This window comes from Thunnus maccoyii, chromosome 13 (assembly GCF_910596095.1).
Source record: "Thunnus maccoyii chromosome 13, fThuMac1.1, whole genome shotgun sequence".
NCBI classification, from domain to species: domain Eukaryota; kingdom Metazoa; phylum Chordata; class Actinopteri; order Scombriformes; family Scombridae; genus Thunnus; species Thunnus maccoyii.
In genome coordinates this window covers 8698496-8716797 of record NC_056545.1, presented here as the reverse complement: position 1 = coordinate 8716797, position 18302 = coordinate 8698496, and the positions used below count along the sequence as shown (strand labels likewise).

The window sequence follows — 18302 nt, the reverse complement described above, 5'->3', positions numbered from 1 at the left end:
ATCAGAAGTTGAAACCTCTGTTATTTTAACAAAGTTAAACAATTACTTCGTGAGCACAGCAAAAAAAACTACAACTCCCATGAAAATTTACCAGCATCGCAGCTTGGCTCCTTACGTCATCGTAACTTCGGTTTCCATAAAACTCGTGAAAACAATCTTCTGCTGTCGTTTTTCAACCTCTTAGCTTTAATCTCTGCTGTATAAAAACAGCCACACAATCTGCGATCCTCTAAAGCTTATGGGAAATGCTGTTCAATAAACAAAATATTGAACAAACAGTGATATTAAATATGCTCTTTAAATATGACTATCTTTGTGTAAACATATCGAGTGAACAACTTGACACGCTGTTGAGAAAGGTTCTCTTTCACGGCTGGATTTTTAGTCATTTACACGACTACAAATGTGAATTTGGTGACTTTGAATGAGGTTTTCTTACTTCTAGAACAGAACCTTTGTAGTTGAAGTTTCACTTTGACTCTTTATTTTTGAGTTTCAGCTTATTGTTTAGCTGTTGGGCTGCAACTTTACTGTTTTTGGTTCACTCTCAGCGCTCTCGTAGCGTTGTTTTCGACCGCAGCAGGCGGCTGCTTTCAGAGAAAAAGCTCTAAAAAAAAAAAACACTGTACACCAACTGCCAGTGTTAGGCAGCTACGTGTAAAGTGTATTTAGCTAAGCTACCAGTTACATTAAATGAAGCTCAACTGCACTGAAGCAGAAGAGAAATGCAGCAAGCTAAGCTACAGCAACATGGCAAAAGTAGTTTGCTACATACTTTTATATTTCTTATTCTATTAGGCTATAACTATTATCATTATTATTATATTCTATATTATTAGCAGTTTAAAAAGTGGTATTTTTATTAGGCCCACACTGTACTAGTAGCTATATCTACATACATTTCAAGCAAATAATTTCGACTGACCACCATTTCTTGTAAGACGCACCCCCATCATTTATGTTCCAGATGTTTTCATTTGAATTAATTTCAAACTGGATGTTATTTAACTATTAAATCATCTAATAGTGGATATTACAACATTTTCATACAACTGAACTGTCAATGTTTAGTTCAGTTTTGTCTGCTCACTTGCTAACAAGTTTTCACATGCTCATAATTGCAATAACACCTAAATGAATTGTTATAGCTGACTCAATATGCGGATGTATTTTTAATCAAATCATTAATTCAACTCTACAATCTTCCCCCCGGGGTTCAAGTACTCCTGGTTGGGAATCACGGTTTGAAGGCAAGTCTGAGATATTTGTCACATGTTGTCTGTCGCCTTCTTTTATGTCTTCAGTAAGCAGAGGCAGAGAAATGTCACGGTCTATGAATAGTATTTTTACTTTCCTGCAGCATAATAAGAAACATCAGCAGACTGAATGTTAGTAAGTGAAACATATTCAGGCGGAAACTTAAGATTTTCACTACTGAATGATCTATGGCTACATGACTTCAATTAGCTCTTTAATCATTTAAAAGATCAAATTAAGTTATTATTTTGATGTTTTATAGATTATAAAATGTCAAAAATATAGAAAATGTCTTGTTTTGTCCTACTAACAGTCCAAAACAAAGATATTCAGTTTACAAAACAGGGAAAACAGTAAATTCTAACTTTTTAGGATGATCTTAGAAGTTGATATAAGAGGTTTCTCTTTATGTTTTACCCGCTGTTACGTTAATCTGACAGCATTCAATCCAGACTTGTGTGTTGAAGGTGTTTTTTTGCAGTTAGGGCTTGATTTTCTGACAGTTTTGTTGTAAAGTGTTGCAGAAATGAGTCTGATCTAAAACATATATTTATGTACATATCAGCGAAATATATGTTGACTTAATATTAATCTGTCACATTGAAATAAAAGCTGTAGTTTACTGACTTTGACTTTTTCATGAGCTACTTAAATCAAATACTGAAGGTCCTGGTTCAAAACTGCTAAACTGATCAGCAAATTATTGATATGATATGACAGAAAAGCTGAAGTGAAGGATGTGACTCCTGAAAGTGACATGAAGCGATCCTCTAGAGAGAAGACGTCTCACTCTATTGGAGTTGTTGAAACTACAGAAACACTCACAATTTAACAGCAGCTTTACAGAGTAGAATACAAACTCACAAAATCCACAAAAGTTTCATTTTCAGGTTCATTTTGGACATGTTGTCAAGTTAATTAATGTTAATTAGTGACAGCTGATAGTATCTGCTGCCAACGTAAATGATTAATGTGTCAATTATTTTCTAAATGAATCATTTAGTCGATGAAATGCTAAAAAAAAATAGAGAAAAGATTGCATTCACAACTTTCTAGAGCTTCACAGTGATGTCTTCAATTTGCTTGTTTTGTCTGACTAACAGTACAAATGTTCGCTTCAAGGTGTTCAATTCATTACCATATCCGACAGAGAAAACAGCAAATCGTCACATATTTGTTGAGAAAAGTGCTATATAAATAAAGTTTATTATTATAGTTTATATATGAGAGGCTGGAACCAGAAAACTTCTGGAATTTTTGCTTGAAAAATGACTGAAACAATTATAATATTTCAAATATCGAGCAGGTCTGCGGACATCAAGCCAATTCGTTTTTGCGTTTGAAATCAAAAACGGAAGTCACAGGGTTTTTCCTTTTTACATTTTAAACCAAAAACGAAAAACGAAATCACGTGATCTATTCCTTTTTTTGTTTCCCAACGAAAATCCAGAAAACCAAATTCAAAAGATCGTGCAATTTTGGTTTAGAAATCAAGTATTTTTTGTCAGTTTTGTACGGTAGCGGAAGCGGCTACATTAGCCTACCCATGATCCTCAGCGACCGTTGCTATGGTGAAGACGCCAGTGACGGCCGCGCGCGTGTGTAATAAAACTTAACTTTACATTTCACATCCATCATTTAAGCCCTACACTTTCACTTTCGTAATTTTCATCAAAATGGACTTTAGATTGTGCATTTTATTCAACCTCCACTGTTACATAATGTAATTATTTATTAATTATTTGTTTAATTTATTCTCTCATCACCTTTCTTATATTTCATACACTTCGTTTCTTTGTCCATAGCACACATTATTTTCTTTACAGTTCAATGTACAGTAAAGTACGTCGATCCCGATCAAAACCAATAATCTGCAGTACTACATAATGTTACACTGACTATATGTTACGGCTGGCGTCTTCACCATAGCAACGGTCGCTGAGGATCATGGGTAGGCTAATGTAGCCGCTTCCGCTATCGTACAAAACTGACAAAAAAATACTTGATTTCTAAACTAAAATTGCACGGTCTTTTGAATTTGGTTTTCTGGATTTTCATTGGGAGACAAAAAAAGGAATAGATCACGTTATTTCGTTTTTGGTTTAAAATGAAAAAAGGAAAAAAAAAAACGTGACTTCCGTTTTTGGTTTCAAATACAAAAACGAATTGGCTTGATGTCACGCAGACCTGATCGATATTCAGTCCAAAAAGGAATAACGATAAAACGAATCAGCAAAAACCAAAAACGGGCCGGGTTTGATTGGTTTTTCGTTATTTGATTCTGGCACCAAAAACGTTTTTTTGTTTTGAAACAAATAACAGATTTACCGTTTTTTGGTTTTTGAATTACAAATGAATTACGAATTATCCGACGATACCTGGATTTTTTACAGACCAAACAACCGATTGATGGCTGATGAAAATGATCATTAGTTGCAGCCCTAGAACACTCGTACAAACAAAATGCTGCACTGCAACACCAGCAGGCTGAGGTGACAAAACACAGGAAAGAAAAGATCGGCTTTATTTTAGTCGATACCTTTCCTTTAATATAAAATAATATTTATTTTTTTAATGTAAAATTGACTCAGGTGCTTTATTCAGATATGAAATGTAAAACTGCAATCAGATTAACATATAGGAGAGCATATCTAAAAGTGAAACACCACCTGCTTTACATTAACAAGCCTCTGATTGAACTCCGTCAACACCTTCCACCTCCTCCTCCTCCTCCTCCTCCTCCTCTGCTGCTGCAGGCACTTCTTTTTAATCATGAAGGGCTTCAAACACCTGTTCATGTACATTAGATTTCTATTTCTGCCACATCAGACCCTCAATCGCTTGGGAGGAAAAAGAAGATTCCACTCTCACCTGCACGGTTTTCCCCACCAATCAAAATCAAAACTGAGTGGGTTTTTTTTGTTATCCTGAAAAACCACAAATGAGCACAAGCGCCGCTGAAGAGCCAGAGAGAAATGACTGAATATATTCATTATCAATTAATCTGCTAATTACTTTCTCAATTTATCTTTTTGTCTATAAAAATGTCCAAATATAGTAAAAAAAAAATGTCTGTTATAATTTCTCAGAGCTCATGGTGACGTCTTCAAATGTCTTGTTTTATCTGATCAACAGTCTAACATCCAAAGATAATCGCTTTTCTATCATGTATGACGATTCTTTAACCTTTTTCGATAAAAATGACTACAACAATTATTCAATTATTCAAAATAGTTACAGATAAATGTTCCCGTCAGTCGGTAAAATCGTTGCAGCTCTAAAGACAACCAGAGAAACTCAACTCTCCCTGCAGCCAGGGAAGAAAACAACTTTTATTGTGAGTAGTTTTACAAATCAATAATGTTTTGGTTTTTTTTCCTTGTGCCATTTAAGAGGTCGGTGCCATTATACAAATGTTTTAAAGTGGATAAAACTAAACAGGCAGATCCTGATACTATTAAAAGTCTCAAACTCTCTGAAAACAGCAACAAAACAAACATTTACTGAACTTTCTGTTGGAAGAGGATGAAAAAAACCAAAAGAATATTTAAAGGAAAACACCACCGAAAAACTATTTTGACTTACAAATGTGGTCATTTTATAACACCAGGTAATTTGAATGGAGATAAAACAATGACCTTGACCTTGTATCAACAACAATATGTCCTATGAGTCAGCTGTGTTCGGGTCATATGATGGTAACAGTTAGAAAAATTTCCATGTTTACAACTCAGAGTTACACAGCTGGATGTGAGGGTTAAAGATACTGTGCATGGACAATAGAGCACGATATTCAATTTGCATTTAATCACCTTCAACAACGGACAAACATCCCTGTTTGTTTGCTTTCTGAGACATTTCTGTGTTATTATTTCAGAGAAATCTGTTTCTGCATGTAATTACAGCTTTGGTGTTGACGTGAACGTTATTTACATGTTGAAAACCGGAAATTACGGTAATAGTCACATGACATGAACACAACATGAGCCACGGATTCATGTTAGCTGTAGTTGTTGAAAGCTAACAGTATAACTGCTGTTGTACCCAGTTAATAGATACTTTTTCAGCTTAAAATATCAACATAAAACTCTGAGAACATGTTTAAGCTTTTGAGAATCGAATAAAAGCCACCATGAGAAAATATATTGTTACAGAAGCCAACTAGTAGCATCTTCTTGGTAGCGATCAAAATGTGTCTGTAATACCAAATACTGAAAACTGTACCGAAGTACCAAAAGTTGCCGTTGAATGATCTTGTTTATTTATTCTTTGATTAGATATTTTCTGATTTAAATCTTCTGTTTTCTCATTTTAAACTGTATATAAAGGCTCCTTCTGTGGGATTTTGAGCTGAATGAGACAAAAGTTGACAATCGTGAGAGAAACGTGGTGAAATTCTCCCAGATCTCACTGTGAGACTCGCCCACCAATCAGAATACGACAGGAAGTGATGCTGACGTGACATTTTCATAAGTGCGGGTTTTGAATGAAGTTTAGAGAGAAAAAACAAGAGCTTCAGCCTCATCTGAACGTTTGCAAAGGTACCTCTATTTCCTCCTCGTGATGACATCAGATTGTTTGTGTGCGCACGTAAACATGCGTCCGTTCTTTAATCTTTGTTGTTGAGGTTGTTCACGTTGTCAACTCTCATATTTCAGATCTGATTCAGCTCCGACATGTATGGATGGATTTGAGAAGTTGACATTTGGAGTAAAGAAGGAGAAAAAGAAGTGAAATCCTGCTACTATAGTTTGTTTACGTAGCCTGGAGGAGTCGGAGGAAGCTTCCTGAAGCTGACCAATCAGAGCAGAGTGGGCTCATCGGGAGGCGGGGCCTTAAAGAGACAGGAGCTAAAACGGCCTGTTTCAGACAGAGGCTGAACTGAGGGGCTGCATAAAGAACCAGTAGAAGATAAATAAGGAGTTTTTAACTGGGAATCATGTTTTGTGTACTGTGTACATGTGTCTAATATTAATTGCTCTTTTTTTGTTGTTATTATTATTGTTTTGTTCACTATGTGTACTGAGTATGATTGTGTATGTGACAAATAAAATTTGAATTCATGCAAAGATATTCCAGTAGGGCCCTAGAATATAAATATAGACCTGGACCAACCAAAATGATGAAGGTAGATGTAGATGCTGCGATTCACCACTGCATTCATGCAGGGCTTGACATTAGCACTCACCCACCTGCCAAACGCAGGTAGGATTTAGCAGCAGCGTGTAATACGGTCACTCTTATTGGCCACTTTGGCGGATGGCATCCTGTGTCGTGAACTCTTTTGTCACAAACTGGAGCAGTGCTGCAGATCGATCAGAGGAAAATTACTGTTAGCTCGACTCCCCCCTCCCCACCCTCTTCCCTTCCCCTCGCTCCTGCCCCCCACCCGCCCGCCGCTGCAGCTACAAGAGCGTCTCTCTCTCTCTCACGCACACACACACACACACAGCTGGCAAGAGGAACAATTAGGAGTATCTGTCATTTTGAATCAGGAAACGATTGAAGTGATTAGACAAAAACAATTTGCTCCCTACTGCAGATATTTCTTCTACTTTGTCTTATTTACTATTGTTGTTAATAACTATTTAAATAATTTTCTCTTGCTAGTTTTTATCTTTTCAACTAATCTTCTTCTTCTTCACCACTTTTATTACATGCAATAAGAAGCTGCTCTTTTTATGTCTTTGTCTTATGCATGTTTTCATACAAAAGGAGCTTCACACACAACCTTATCAGAGCTGAATATTTGATGACTGTACTAACGTAATTCCCCAACAACAAAACTTTGGCTGGTAAAAATGCTGAGTGTCTGGTAACTTTGGAAAACTACCAACCACAACGTTAAGTCCTGCATCTGTCTGTCTGTGTCTGACGAGACTTTATTAAAGTTGCCTCACACCATGTGACATGTAATAAACTTGTACACTATAAAGGCGCCTTTATTTATCAGATTGCTGTACAGTTGTGTGTGTTTTAGTCAACACTTGGAGTGAGACCTTTTGGAAGAAACAACACTTTCTTCCTCTTACAAATGAAAGGTTTAATTCATTAGCGATAAAACAAATCCTTCCTCAGTTCAGTACACTCAGGGCGGTTTTGCAGCCAGTCGCTTCTGATTTTAGATAACGTTTGCAACCTTTAGCTGGATTTTATTGTTTGACTGACTCTTTCTACTTGTGCTACTGTTACACAATGTTTTAATATTTTCCATTATCTCATAACTTGTTGCCAAAGTTGCAACCGTTCAGAAAAAGCTACTTAAGATCTCTTTAACGTTTGAGATCTTTGGCTTCTGTTGTTAATAAAAACAAAATGATTTTGCAGAAAAACATGTATCGCGTTAAGTATAATTTTGGTTTCTTGTTGTATTAGCAGTCGTACTGAGAAGCATGAAACGATGCCCAACCCTGCATACTGCAGGAGATAAAGCAGGCATCACTACAAACCTGATAAAATCTAACAAAAACATGAAACTCATTATGGTTGATTTCCTTCTATCATCAGCTTCTTTCTTATGCTGCTTTTCTTGAGTTCCTGAACACCTGTCAAAACATTTTTATAAACAACAAGAAACACTACAAGTGTGGTCAAGCAGCTACACATTTGCTCACACAAACAGTTTTATTCGAGAGAAAATGAGGAAACCAAAAGTGAAGGTTACCTTAGTTCAACTGTCATTTGACGGCTGCATTGTTGTGTTTAGTTTTTGTTGACTCAAACATAAAATGAACACATAATGAAAAATGTTTGTCAGTTTCCTAAAATCCAAGTTGACGTCTTCATATTGCCTGGTTTGTTAGAACAACAGTCAAAAAAACCAAACATACTCAGTTTACTATCACATAAGAAAAGCAGCAAATCCTCATAAATGATCGACTGGAACTGGAGAATGTTTGACATTTTTAATTTGAAAATGAAAGAAATGATTAATAGATTATCAAAAGGAAGTGACACAAAAAGTCAAATATAAACTCATGAACAGCAGAGACTCTGTACAGATAAAGATGGATTCTCCGACATTGCACCTGTTGCCTCTGCATCACATTTGTGTGCAGTAACGACGTCACACTACAGGGTTGTTGGTCATTTAAGGTCACACTGTTTACTCTCCCTAACATTTAAATATATGGGAAGTTGCCTAACGCAGCTTAGGAAGGAGGAAAAACTCCACCCTAAAACTTCATGGCTCCTTTTTCTTTTAAAAAAACATAATTTTCTAAATAATTGTAAACTGTGAAAAGTAAATGGAATGTTTTAGGTCAAAGTGCAAAGGCTTCTTTTAAAAAAAAACAACCATTTGCACCCTCAGTTCAGCCACAACAATTCAGTCCACTCACTACCTTCCACTTGTGATGAACTTCGCTGTAGAACGAACGCAGTTAACTGTGATGAGTCACGCCGAAGGGATCGTGACACTCATCTTCTCATTAAAGCAACTTTTAGGCCTCTGCAATTGGATTTCAAAGGCACACTGAAATTAACTGGCACTAATTGCTTCCTCGAAGGTCAGAAATTAGTTGAAAAGCAGATGGCACACTTTGGGAAATAGTGAGCAGTAATGTGAAGTATGAGCAACTGCATAAGCATTTTAGTTTATATGTTTAAGCATGTAAAGAAGGCAGCATGTTCCTTTTAAATCGAATGGAGTTATCACATTCTCTGAAGCCTTCTGGTGGGTGTGTTTACACCTGGTGAGCAGTGATTGATTATTTATTGGCATTAATCCGGCTGCATTGACCTGACCTGGTGTTTAACTTTTCTCAAATCTGCAGACGGGTTTCCGGCCAACGTCATCAGTAAAAAAAACAAGCCAGAATGACTGAGAACGTATGTGAGTATCACCATGTGAAGTTGTTTCTGTGCTGTAAACTGCACAAATCGTAAAGCTCAAAGTGCAGAACTAGCTGTTAGCTTCAGAGATCTGAGTCCTGGATTTCAGAGTCCTGGATTTTTTGATGGAAGTGGATGATTTCATACTGAAACTGCAGACAGAAACACTCGTTTTAAGGTCACACAGCTCATGTTGCTGTGTGTTTAAGGCTGTTTAATGAAGAGCAACATTTGTCAGACTCTGTAATCAATACTTTGGTGATCAGTTCCACATGTAGTTACAGTGTGTTTATGTGTAAACTGAAGGCTTTGGGTGTAAAATGCATGTCATTGTTACGCTCATAAAAGAAAAAACATTCAACATGTCTCAGAGTCTCTTGTCATGATCCTGTGTGGCTGATCAATAATACTGATTAAATCCTGTATTGTCTGTATACATCACAGTCCAGTGTTTAGTATGTTTGCAGGAAAAAGCTGGAACATCATAAATGTTGATACTGTATGAATATAACCAAATATAACTACAAATATATGCAAACCTTGAGGTTGTTTATGCTAATGCTACTTTTTTATTTTACATGTTAACATTACTTTACTGTTACCTTGCTAACGTGTTTTAATTTACATGCTAACACTACTTTGTTTTCATGCTAACATTAATTTCTTGTTACCATGCTAACATAACTCAATTGTTTTCATGCTAACGTTACTTTGTTTTTTATACTATTGTTACTTTGTTTTCATGCTACCATTATTTTATTGTTATCATGCTAACATAACTTTATCATATTCATGTTAACACTACTTTGTTTTTGTGCTAACATTTTATTGTTACCATGCTAACATTATTTTTTTTTATTTTTTAAGCTAACATAACTTTATTGTGTTTTCATGCTATTGTTACTTTATTGTCTTCATGCTAACCTCACTTTGTGTTGTTTATGCTAACGTTACTTTATTGTTTTCATGTTAACACTACTTTATTTTCATGCTAGTGTTATTTCATTGTTATCGTGCTAACATAACTTTTTCATTACTCAAGTAAACATAACTTTATTGTATTTTCATGCTATTGTTACTTTATTGTCTTCATGCTGACGTTACTTTATGGTTTTCATGCTAATGTAACTAACACTGTGTAGTCTGTGTTAGCATTATCACTGCTACAAGCTGCCGTTTCTTATTGCAGTAAAATTGTGGGAATTGGGAAAAATTACAAGCAAAGGAAAATAATGCAATTTTTTTTAAACTACTACCAATGAAGAGTCATATGTAATAATTTCCTTTGATAAAAAGCATACTGCTTATCACAATGACTATATTTCAGTTTAATTTATTTTCTGAAAATGAGAACCATGAGCTAAAAGTTATATAAATAGAAAATACTGTGCTTGAATTTCATTTATAAGCCTTTATTAACTAAACTTTCCCCTAGACATTAGCGCTAAATAAAAATCTGTCAATAATGCCATTAAATCCATATCTAAAATAAACAAATCAATAAATCTGTTAACATAAAACTATAGGTTTATTTCCAAAGTGCCGATTTTTATGTTTGGGGTAGATTATGTCCATCTTTGCTGTCTGAACAACGCATCAACTTGTATTCTTCTGACTAACTGAATGCAAACCTCATTTGGGAACATTTGGGAATTGTTTTGCTCAGTCTGTGGCATCATTTTTGGTGGCAGTTGAGATTTGTCCATCTTCCACCTGACTGCTTGTCTGAATCCTTGCTGAATGTGCTGCAATGGCGTAAATTACCATGACATGAAATGTGTCATTTAGTCCAAGCCACAAGTGGCCTGTTGATTTGGCTGTTTCATGCGGAATAGTTGTGGTAATTTAGCAAAATTACAAACTCTTACAAATATTGTGGATATTTCTTGAATTTGCAATTGTCATAGCGATTGCATTTCCTGGGTAATAATGCTGAGGCAGGACTTTTTGTGGCCCTGCGATTAAAAGAACATTTTGTCAAGGCTCCGGAGAGGTCAAAGGTCAAGGCCTGCCTCTTGCTGTGAGATACTGTGCCTTGCTCAGGGACACTTCAGCTGGGCAGATGGGTGCCAGTACCCATGAGGCTAGCTTATCCACCACAAGCACAAACAGATGAACTGAATTGAGCAGATAATCTCACAGTGAGAGATCATGACACTCATCTTCTCATGTCTCTCTCCGCAGATGGCATCAGGATTATGTTCGCGCCGAGTCACCACAACCTTTATCTCCTGCTTAGAATAACAATAACAAAGGGCTGTTTCCATTGTTCACAATATGATGTCTACAAGTCATACTGAAAGAACTCAAAGAGTGTTATCATGTGCACAGGAGCCATTTTACACACTGTACTAGTGTTTGGCAGATGTAACATTTGATCTGGTGCATTTGCATTTTTGATATTTATAATGGAGTGAGCCTGCAGGTATATTAGCAGCCCATAAAAAAACAAGACTGCGCACTAAATAAAAGGGCCATTTCAACAAGAAGACACTAAAATCCTACACTGCAAATTCTGAGCACAAAATACAAACCCAAAGTACTACAGCACAGTAGCTCTGCCTCAACATCCTGTTTCGCAAAAGGACAGGACGATGCTGCAATATCAGCAAGGGAAACCCGATGTGTCGCTGCACACGCATTTTTCACAGTTGCAGCCCCTTCCGGACCGCTCACTTCACGTTTCATGTACACAATCACAGCCACGCCAAACTCATTTTGAAAAACTGGCAATTTCACGCGCCCTTAAATTGAAAATGTGTCAATTCACTTGTACATAAGACATTATAAGTCTACGAGACCCACTCTTTAATCGACATACACCAAAAACAATGCTTACATCAATAGATAATAAACTAATATAACTATCTAGCTTGGCATCACTACTGTCTTCTTTTAACAAGCTATATTTGTGAGTGTATTATAACAGTGTTGTTGACAGTTCATGTTAAGCACAATGAATAAGGAAGACAAGAGATGTTATTGCAATTAAGAGATTTACTAAAACTATTTTTCACGCCGAATTGACCTCAGTTTTCTGAAGAGTTGGGGGAAGTCTCCAGGCAGGTTATAGCACGTATGTACGTTCACGGATACGTCAGAAAACTTTAAATTGCTCATGTTGCAAATGGAGTTTGGTACACAGTACTATCCACTCGAGAGAACGGGCGCGTATTTTTAGGTAATATCCTGTTCGTATTGAGTCGCATCACCGAAAGATTTATCGGCCAAGAGGAAGTGCAGTAACAGTTCATATCACCCGTGTCCGGGGCATCCCTCCTGCCGTTGGACCGCTGCTGTATCGGTAAGGTACCGGGGAGAGAGGAGCTGTCAAACCCGCCTGCTCCATCCTTACCTTCCCGTGCTTTCAGCAGCACCGTGTTGGCCACGATGTTCTCCAGCTCCATGTTGATGCTGTCTCGGGTTACAGCAGCAGACCGACTCCAGGTCTCCCTCCCCCGGCGGCTTCAGGCTCAGTTTATCCTTCCTAAACACCGTCCACCACCTCCTCCCACCGCCCGGCCAAGGAGGAAAAATTCAACCCTCCGTTTCTGCTTCCCTACAGTCCTGTACGCCGGTGCTAGTCCGCACTCCTCCTCTCCTGTTTCTCCTCCTCTTTCTCCTCCTCTTCCTCCTCCTCCTCCTCCCTCCGTCTCTCCGCCCTGCTGCTGTCAGAGAGGAGGAGGAGAAAACAGAAGTCACACTCGGTGTTAAAAGTGCCGTTTAATAAAAAAAAGAAAAACAGAACATGAGATAGACAGATATCTCACTCTGTTGTCTCCTTTTTAAGCTAGGCTTTACCTTAAAAAGAAAAAAAACATAACATATCTTGGTTTTGTTGGACAATAGTGTAATTACAACGTGTTTAGTATTTAAAACTAGCAACCAAAACAACAGTCATCACAAAGTTTTGTCTGAAACAGCTAGCTTTAGCTTCTGAATGCTAACATAAATAATTCTATTTAACTTAGTTAAATGTCAAGGTTATCAAATTTTACTGCCCTGTACAGTTAAAGATAAGCATTTGTCCTTTTCCTATTATGAAAATAACAACTTAGATTTATTGGTGTCTCTAAATTGCCCGTATGTGTGAATGGTTGTCTGTCTCTATACTAGATGTTAGCCCTGTGATTAACTGGTGACCAGTCCCTGCCTCTCGCCCAATGTCAGTTGAGATTGGTTCAAGTTCCCCACAACCCTCTAGAGATAAGTGGTTAAAAAAATGGATAAAGGAAGTTTGTCCTTCCCAAAAATTCCCCAGAAAAAGTTTTCATATAATTTCTTGTTTTTATGAAAAATGTATCTGCAGTGCAGAGGCCATTTTGAATGCTAATAAGTTAGCCTCTGCCTTAAAAAGTAAAAAACATAATATATCTGGGGTTTTCTGTTCATATTCTAAGTTGGTTGAATGGGTAACTTCTATGCTATGTTGGACATTAGCATAATTATGATCAATTTAGTATTTAAAACTAGATTTAATGGTAGCATTAAAAAACAGTACTCACAAAGTTTTGGCTAATACAGCTCACTGTAGCTGCTGAATGCTAACAAAGTAATTGTTGTTTATCTTATCTTGATTAAGTGACAAGTTTATTTACTGTCCAGTACAGTGAAAGATTAACATTTAGTTTACGCCTATTCACAGAAACCTCTTAATCCTATTTATATTACGAAAATAGCAGTTTGACAAAACAATATCAATGCAAGGCTAGCGAGAAAATTTATCTCGAGTTACAATTATTTTTTCAACCCCAATTTTCAGAGTTAGCTAACTGGTTCTATGTTCATATCATAGTGGAATTTATTTATTTATTTGTTTGATATAAAACTAAGTTAAAAGAAGTTTTTCCTCCCCCAAATGTCCCTAGAAAAAGTTTTCACATAATTTCTTGTTTTTATGTAAACCAAATGGGTTTATCATCATTACGGTGGCCAATTTGGAACATTTCAGGTTCAGCTGTACTCAGACTCAACCTTGGTTTGAGCTGAATGCAAAATGACAATTAGTAGGCTAACATTAGCTAGATGCTATGTTGCTGTCATGGCTAAAAATGAGCAATCATTGCTGGATACAACTTTGATATGCTTGATTTTTGCTAAATACTGTACATGGTACAGTTTTTGTTGCGATGCTTGACATTATCTTTGACATTTTAAACACTATAAATATCATACTATAAAAAATACATGAATGTGAATATATCCTGAAAACACATTTTAAATCTTTTGGTTTTCAGTTATAACAAAATTTTATTTCACATACTTTCTGATCTTAATGATTGAAGAATTCCCAGGAAGAATATTAGGAGTTTGGCAGTAAACTTCTAGATTTGAATCTGAACTCTGACCTCCATGTTGCTTCCCAATACCTGATTGATCACATTCTAATTATAGCCAGTAAAAATGTTTCTAATATCCGCTTTGTTTGCATTTCACAAGGTAGGTCACAATATTTAAATCAATATGCTGTGAACCAAATCCAATTCCTCTTAGGGGCCAAAAAGGCTTTTGGTGTCCTTAATGTATCAATCAGAATTGAAGCACTGTTATAAATCCAGAAATCAATACATTACTGACTTCAGAGTTGCCGCTACTCTTTGTAGATCATCTCTCACTCTGCAGACAGGATTTCCCCGCAGAGATCAATGAAAGCACCGTGGCGTGTTAAAGGTGCATTAAGAAAGACCTTCACAGCTCATACAGTATGAGGCAGAGGGTTGATAGAGTTATCAATCAGTAATTGTCACTCATTGATTGCTTATCCTGGCTCTGGCTTTCAAAGCTTACTCTGGACCAATCTTGTATTTGGAGACAATCCTCCATTGAATTCTGCCGCTGTTCATTGATGACCTGAACAGTTCAGAGCTATAAATGCTAAAAGGCCTTTTACTCAAACCAGGAAAGGAAGAAAACAACTGGACAGTATTATCTGGGCGTAATGAGTTGAGAGACCATGTACACAACCATAAATATATTTTAGACACTTGACATCCTGATCTAAACAGTGCTGAGAAAGTTTCTAGTATTTTTTTTTTTTAAAGTCTGGCTTGTTTTGATTAATTAAAGTGAATAAATAAGTTATCATTCATAATTAATCTGCAAATACATTTGTGCTGAACATACAGCCTCCAGAGTTTTACCAGAACCTGGACGTTTGCTGGTTGGACTCTCACCGCTTTGGTCCAGACTAAAATATCTTAATATTTGAATCTAAACTGGATGGATTTCCATTAAAATGTGTGCAGACATTCATGTTCCCCAGACAATGAGCCCTACTCACCTTGGTGATCCCTGTTTAGGGCCAGAGGTTGATTTTTTTTTTGTTTTTTAGTGAAATATCTCAACAATTATTGGAGGGATTGGCATGAAAATTGGTACAGATATCCATGGTGACCAGAGGATGAATCCTAGTCACATTGATGATCCTTTTACTTTTCCTCTAGCGCCGCCGACAGGTAAATATTTCAATTAAATTATTACTTTATTAGTTCCGAAATTGGGGCAATTGGTTGTGCAGCAGTGTAGCACAGGATAAAAACACATCATATAAATGAGTTTAAAACTATTTGATACAAACTCTTTATTTATTCTTCATTTATTATGTTTGTTAGAGAACAGAGAGAATTGTGTGATTTTGCTGCAAACATTTACTAACCTATTTAGAACATTTTTGTGTTTGCACTTGTTCAGAGAAATATCTCAACATCTACTGGATGGATTCACACAAAACAGACATTCATAGTTCTCAGAGGATGAACCCTTTGCCACTTTGGTGAGTTATTAAAGTTTCCATGAGGTTGGTGTTTTAGTTTTTTTAGTGAAATACGTCAACAAATATTGGATGGACTGCCATGAAATTTGGTACAGATATTCTTGCGCCCCTTAAGACAAATTGTATTGACTTTGGTGATCCGCTGACTTTTCATCTAGCGCCATCATCTGGTCAAAATTTAAATTTGTTCATGTTTTATGTATTGGTGGTGCTCTTAAATACCTTCTCCTTTATTTATTTTTTATTTGTTTTGTAATTTTGAGTATGGCTTCTAACTTGTAGATACTTATAGGACTTTGATTGTACTAGGTCATATTTGGTTGATATAGCTTTCAAAACAATTACCAACATTTTTAGTAAATATTTGTGAATATATCTGTGATCTTTTTGATACCAAGACCTGTTTTGAGGTATAAAATGTTGAGGATAGCAACCTTTATGTGTGTTTTCTTCTTTATGAAACGAAAATGGGAGAAAATATAACTTTTATGTCTTTAGTTTTGAGTGCAGGTTACCATCATATTACAGATTTACAGTATCTTCATATCAAAGATTTTCTGAGCTGAAGCAGCCTGACTGCAGACTGCATTTATCAAACATCTAAGAATAAACACTTTAACATGTTCTAGCAAATTAGCAAATTCTTTTTTAAAGTTTTTTTTTTCTTCCAGTAACAGTCAACATGTGAAATTAATAACAATCATTATATTTACACCATGTAAACAGACAACTGTGGATGAAATAATAGGAAATGAGCATAAATGGAAACAAAAAGAAAATTGAAAAGAGAAAATGCTGCTTTGAAGTACATCATAAAACAAATAATAAGGCAAATTTACACAATTAACACAATTTTGTTGTTTTGTGCAGACAAACCAACCATAAAGGACTCAAACAGACTTCAGAGACCTCTGCAGCTTTCTTAAATTTTAAGTCAAAAGACATTTGATATACAGTATAGTCTCGGTTTTATAACTTTATGTTTCACTTAAGTCCAAAATATTTAATTTAGCAGTTAGATAGAAACTGCTGCTGTCTGTGTGAAAATAAATAAATAAATAAAAACCAACATGAGTCTGTTGCTTGTCAGATATTTTCTGACTCAGACTGACATCTAGAGGATAAAAGCAGCAGCTGCAGGTTTTTCCCACCGTTGATGCAGAACCTCCTTAAAGGTCATCTGAGCGACAGGAAAAGTCAAAGATCTCATCAAACCTTGAAGTGATGAAAGAGGAGAAACCAGGGTATTAAAAGCTTTGATGTAAATGGACATAGAAATAGATTCAGGGCTTTTGTTGTGCTTTTATCTTTTGAAATGTTCGGTGTTTGTCGCATTTTTCAATGTTAGGATTTCTTGTGTTTTTTAAGTTTTGTGTGTTTTTGTCTTGTTTCCTTTTGCTTATTTTTATTATTATTATCATTATCATTATTATTATTATTATTGTATTAGTATAATTAGTATTTTGTGTTTTTTCTGTGTTACTTAGTCTTGTTGAAAGTTCCACTATATGTGGCTGAGAAAAACTCTATTCAAGCGTACTTCAAACTATTTTATTTAATTTTGATTGGTGACAAATTAACATAGCTTAATGTATCGCACCATTTCTGAGGAATTTACACAATTTGTGCAACGTGTACTGAACCAGAACTGAACCTTCAAGGATGACTACAACAAACACAAACAAACATCACAACAAATTGAGGCAACCACCAGAAAGATATGTGATAATACAAATAACAGGAAGTTGTAGAGTTATAAACAGTAAAGCCACGAGCGGCTCTGGGCTGTTGAGTTGGTTCCTTTTTCTTTTTCTGGGATCTCTTTTTTCCTTGGGGCCTTTTGAGGGATCTCTTTGAGACTTTTAATTTTTGCTTTTTAATTTTTTGTTTAAGTTTTTGTATTTTACTCTTTGTATTCTTGGATTGCTTGCGTTGTAAAACCAATTAAAACTAGTTTGTATTTTTATACACTTGACTTGTGCTCCTCTCTCAGGTCCTCTGGTGTTCATTTATTCTTATGGACTCTTATGTTAAGATGTTTCCTCATCATAAAACAAAAAAGATGCTATAGCATCTTTATAGAATTTACTTAATTTTATAATTTTTCATAGTCCTTATATTATTTTTCCATATTATGTGTTGAACTTTCTGTCCTAATGAATGTTTACTGTGTGTTGTTCTCCTGAACATTAAATAATATATTTCAGTGATCATTTTTCTTTTGTCAACAGTATTATATATCACATATTTTAGCTCCACATTTGCCTACGTTTGTATGTTAATTTTTTCAGTGTTTAGTTTTTTTTTGAATATATTTCATGTGTATTTGTTTGCGTTTCCATATAGACTTTGTGAATACATCTGTTTATTTGTATATTGTGTCACATATATACGTTAAATATCGTAAGCAGCAGAAAAAACAATTCAAGATAAAAAAAAA

The 18302-nt window shown here is 35.8% G+C and overlaps 1 protein-coding gene across 1 annotated transcript in view; it reads right to left on the bottom strand.

Annotated features, from left to right (window-relative positions):
- Nucleotides 1–15439, bottom strand: part of grk6 (G protein-coupled receptor kinase 6) — a 75414-nt gene extending 59975 nt beyond the window's left edge. The window contains exon 1 of the mRNA XM_042430378.1: nucleotides 12446–15439. Within this exon, the coding sequence (XP_042286312.1) occupies nucleotides 12446–12497 (52 nt within the window). The 5' untranslated portion in view covers nucleotides 12498–15439. The remainder of the gene's footprint in view (nucleotides 1–12445) is intronic.
- Nucleotides 15440–18302: the final 2863 nt, after the last annotated feature.